Raw genomic sequence first — 5,469 nt, 5'->3', positions numbered from 1 at the left:
ATTTATATTAGATAGAAGATCTATTGTGTAATTGAATATAATTAAAGACTTGATTATGTTAGTTTATCATAGAGTTTTAATCCATAAAATTACACTAGCAGCCATAAACCTGTAAATACATGATAATAATGAATCAACTTACATATAAATTGGGTCAATGCCTGGAAAACTAGATCTTTAACATTGATTTAGATGACAACAACAATAACAAAAGATGGTCAATTAGAAAATATAATATATGAAAAAAAAAACAAAAAAATATTGTTTTTCTTCTTCTAATACTTCAATAATATATATATGTATATATATATATATATATATATATATAATATAACAAAGAATCATTTTTAGAATATTTTTAAAAATAAATTAAAAAAGAAATTCAACTCAATTAGAGTTGTGAAAGGTACTTATACCAATGCAAAGCAAATACGGTCAATGTGGCTTGATTAAGTGAACTGATACAATTCTACCACACAAGTTACAGAAAGACAATAAAATTTGAATTAGATAGAAATTTATAGAAGACTTTGGTAGAATGAGGTAAAAACTTTCAATGAAATATAATAGCCATCTCTAAACTTTCAACAACCAAATACCATATGAGATCTACATCAAATAATCAACACAATAAAGATAAACAAAAGAATTAAACAAAAACCCCCTTGTCCCAAATTGTCAAAACATGCATTTGAACACCATAAAAGTAAAAAAGAACAAAGCCCATCACATGGGTTAACATCCCACTCTACATTCCATGTCTCAATCCGAAACTCTAAAAACATTACTTCAAGACACACAGTAAAACCCGTTAATGTTCAAGACTATAGCAAAAGGGACAATTCCACAACATTTCAAGGAAAGAAAGCAAAAGACATTACTAGAGGGTCTCAGATCCAACCCGAGCAGCAGCAAAATAGACAAAATTATTTCATTGACAAGTCCGCGGTGGACATGAACCATCACAGTTTCAAAGAATTCAACAAATCGTTGACATTTAAGGTCCTCGAATCCAAAATCGGCGGGCAACAATTACTGATCACCGCAACGAAGAAGAAGAAGAAGAAGAAGAAAGCTATTCCAGGGGTACCTTCGAGATGAGAAAGCAAAGCCCAAGTCGAAGATAAAACCCCCGAAATGCTTCACCTTTCCATGTTCGGGGAGTGGAGCACCAGGGGAACAGCTTCTACTGGGGGTTTTGTCGACCGCTGGTTACAAGCGTGCTTTTCTGGCTTAAGGTGTCGCATTCTGCAGTAGATATCTGTACACTGTGTTTCTAGTTGTGAGCGGATGTGTGTATACGTTGTGGGTGGTTGAGTTTTGTGTTGAAAATTATGTGTCCAAGAGATCTGGCCTTAGTGGTGTCTGGACGAGATCGCTTAGGATCGAATAATCTCCACGTTGGGGGAGATTAGTGATGTTTTTGTTCAGTAATTGGTTTCGTTGTGGGCAAACTGATCTTGCTGTGGTGATGTTGCTGTAAGGGCGACAGTTCCGACCATGTCGTTGCTTCAGAAGTTTGTGCTCGTCCAGATTTTGAGTTCACATTCCATTTGCGTTTTTGGTGCAGGTTGATCAATGCCAACAGCAATGCCGACTCCTCGTGGCTTCCGCCTCGGCGACAGTCTGATCATCGTCGCTATTTGCATTTTCGCGACGGGATGTTTGGTCCATGGCGCTCCGCCAGCGTCGCGGGCTAAGGGATACAGTGCGATCGTCGACCTCACGCTACCCGTAGATTCACCCGCGCGAGGCAAGGCTGTACTGGAAACTGGGAGATTCCAGTTCTGGCTGGAAGGTGACATGAAAGGCGTCTGCTCTTTGAGTGTGCGGGAAAAGTATACGGGACGTGGTGATCCAAGCAATAGGCCTGGAGACCGGGGTTACCTCTTGTGGTCGGCCAACTATTATGCAGGAACTCCAGTGGGCGCAGACAAATGCACTGTCAAATTCACCAATAATGGAGACCTGCAGCTGTGGATTCTGTACAAGGGCAAGACATCTCTGACCTGGAGCAGCGAAACCGGTGGCAAAGGGGTGACGAAGATGGCGTTGGAAACCAACCCCGATAACGGAAACTTTAAGCTGGTGACGGGATACAACAAAGCCATATTCAACAGCTTTGATGTCAAGGAATGGCTGGTTCTTAAGGGTCAGAAATTCTGGTATGCTGAACTTCTAACTTCTAAAGTCGACATGCATTTACATTCACGTTGAGGTTGAGTCCGGCTCGCTATCTTTCGTCTAATCACGGTTTTCGTGGGTTACCTTAACAGGACGGGCGAAAGGTTGAAAAATCCCAAACAAGAACAGGATTTGTATCAAGAAGTATTGGCAAACAAGGGCACCTACATCATGATCCTCAAGGGAGGAGATCTTCAGCTGCTTCTGAATGGACCCAACCCTGAGGTTTACTGGAGCCTTAAAAAGTCAGTCCCCGTCAGCCAGGATCTGAGCAAGGTTGCATACGCAGGTACGTCATTTGCTCAAGATTTGCGACTTAGCGCCGAATCTTATATATATATATATATATATATATATACATATATTTGTGTGTGTGTGTGTGTGTGTGTGTTTGTATACATGTTTGTGTGCGTGTGCCTTATGATTCGGAAGCGCAGAAGTATGCATGATGGTTAATTGCGTGGTGGGTGCCCTGCAGCTGTGGCTAGGAACAATGATGGAATCGGCCTCTATACAGCGGCAGGGAGTCTCGTCTACAAGACTGCAGTCCCTCCCTGGGTTCCAAATTATGGAGCGGATTATGACTTTGGCCTCGATTTCCAAGGCAACCTCAAATACTATCTCATGTATAAGGATGCTTCGTGGACCTATGGTTGGCAGGCGCTTTTTGAGTGCGATCTGCCCAACTTCTGTGGCAACTACGGTATTTGCTCTACGACTACTGATCAGACTGGGACGACCACTGCCGGATGCACTGGGTTCGCTCTCCGCCCTTCATTTTCCAAGTTGCATGGTTGTCTTGGAGGTCGAATCGGGAGAGTGTTATGCATCAAAGAATGATCCAATGCAGTTTTCTAATTGACCTAAGCTGCTTGCACTTGTGTACATGCAGCTGTCCGACGGGTTTCTCTTTGAACTCACCCGACCACAACTCTCCACCGGTTTGCAAGCGGAACAAAAAAGTGAAAAAGTGCAACAACAAGAATTACGTGGAATTGGCGGGCTATGAATCTGCGATGCTGTTCTACGCGACTCCGCTCAGGATCTCACTGGGTGCCTGCAAAGCCAGTTGCTCGGCTGATTGCAACTGCGATGGATTCTTCTACAATGGGAAGGCAGGAAATTGTTTCAAGCGAACGCAGATCCTTACACTGAAGAAGGTGACTGTCAACACCGGTACGTCGGTGTTCATCAAAGTATAGAGAGTGGAGAAGAGATGACTTCATTGAAAATGCACTTGCAGCCAGTTGGATCCAGTCAAGGGGGCGAGGTGGGTCCAGCTGGATACACGCCATACCAAGCTCAATATCATACGCTCATTACTTTTCAGGATTTTTCAACACGAATACTGCCACAATTCTCATGTGTGGATACGGGTTTTCTTCAGTGAAACGTTTGTGGAATTGGATCATGAGCATATACAATACATCGAGCTTGTACGGTCACTTGAATTACCTACTTCTCGCGTCATCTTCAATTCTGAAATGGTTCAGAATGTCTATCGCAGTCTTCTCATGAACCTATTGCTGGCCACTTTATTTACTGCTTGGTATTGAGGTATTTCTCGGACTATGGTTTGAAAATGTTCTACGTAACTTGGCTGGTAAACGGAAGCTTGGGTGTGAGACCCTGCAGTGTGAGCTAATGCAGCTAATGCAGCTGAAATTTTGGTATCTGATCATATCCTTCGTTTTCATGTTTAGAATTTGTGTGTCAGTGTGCGATCTTTTGATATGTATATGTTTATATAAGTATATTTATATATTACTTTACATCCCTTCAGAAAAATCCTTAATTTGGTAATCTTTAAAATAAATTCTGAGTATATAAAGTATTATGTATGTACATAAATACATGTATATATAACTCAGTTCAAGTCAATTATTTAAAACCTTTTATTTGTTTTGAAATCATTTTTATTTCATGTGTAATAATTATATAGTAAAAATATCACTTGAAAATATTTTCATACTAATATTTCTTGACTTTATTATATTTTAAGCCACAAATTTCGTACTTCTATGTTATTATATTTTTCTAAAAAGATTTTACAATTTATTATATTACTGTAAAACATTTGAGATGGATTGTAATTTACTACAATTTTACACCGTTTTAAGATCAAGGTCACATAATCAAAACCAAATTATATCCAGTCACAAATAAGTCTTTTCTTCTTTAGAACAGAATAGTGTATGTTGTAATAGTTAGCTTTATATTTGAATCTAGATAATTATTGTTTAATTCTATGTGTAAGTTTTGTTTGCTTTGAATTAGATTTTTATCTTTGTCTCTAAATATCCTATGAATATAATTCATATCCTTAATGCTTTATCTATATGACTTTGTATGGACATATAATTATTCATCTCAAAAGACAAATTTTTAGTTTATTTATTTATAATATTTTTTTAACAAATAGCTAGATACTATATTCTTTTTATAATTTGTTTCATTCTTCCAATACATTACAAAAATCATAAGTTTAGTTTTTTCTATTTGTATATCATTTAAAAAATATTCTATATTTTTTTCATACAATAACAACCATTAACAATTTAATCTTCTAAATGCATATCATTAGTATTCATCCTTGGAAGTGGTCCTTTTAATCTTAATTTCTTGATATTCTATGCATCTATCTTGCAATTTTTAAATCCTATTTTTTAGGCCTTTTTACTTATTTTGATGTAAAAGAATAATCTGTTGTTGGTTAAAATCTAGAAGTATTAGAAATAATTTCTATTCATAAACTAACAAAGACATTGCATAAACGGCTATACAATTTGCTACAACAAAATTTATTTTTATGTATAACATTGTAACTTAACATAATTGTTAAATTTTTTTGGTCTATAGGCTATAAGTATAAATAAATATTAATTTGCATTGATGTTGGCTACATATTAGAAAAGTTGATTGGATTTTCTCCTATGCCAATTTTATGCTGATTTTTTAAAAATTGGTTTATATAAAATTTATTCTTTCATTTTGAATATCTATATATATTTCAAATTTTTATATCAATTTCAAATAATAATAAATATTTTTAATGTATAAATAGATATTATTAATCTATTATAAAAAGTTAAAATATTTTGATTCATTAAAGTGTATCTAAATTAAAAAAACATAAAATATGATAAATATTTTTTTATTAATAATTATAATAAAATTTATAATAAATTTATATAAAAAATATTAATAATTATCATCTATAAATTATAATATTATTAGATAAAAATATTTGAATGGTAGTTATAATTTTAAATCAAATTTATAAAA

At 35.7% G+C, this 5,469-nt stretch overlaps 1 protein-coding gene across 1 annotated transcript; it reads left to right on the top strand.

Annotated features, from left to right (window-relative positions):
* The first annotated feature begins 1,098 nt into the window (after positions 1 to 1,098).
* Positions 1,099 to 3,889, top strand: LOC112285468 (EP1-like glycoprotein 4). The gene is made up of 5 exons (XM_024526321.3): positions 1,099 to 1,238; positions 1,571 to 2,165; positions 2,277 to 2,473; positions 2,663 to 2,942; positions 3,077 to 3,889. Exons 2-5 carry the CDS (start codon positions 1,579 to 1,581, stop codon positions 3,384 to 3,386), a joined length of 1,374 nt encoding a protein of 457 aa, XP_024382089.1. The 5' UTR covers positions 1,099 to 1,238; positions 1,571 to 1,578; the 3' UTR covers positions 3,387 to 3,889.
* Positions 3,890 to 5,469: the final 1,580 nt, after the last annotated feature.

The sequence above is a fragment of the Physcomitrium patens genome, chromosome 8 (assembly GCF_059467195.1).
Source record: "Physcomitrium patens ecotype Gransden chromosome 8, ASM5946719v1, whole genome shotgun sequence".
NCBI lineage: Eukaryota > Viridiplantae > Streptophyta > Bryopsida > Funariales > Funariaceae > Physcomitrium > Physcomitrium patens.
This window is presented reverse-complemented; position numbering and strand designations above follow the sequence as displayed.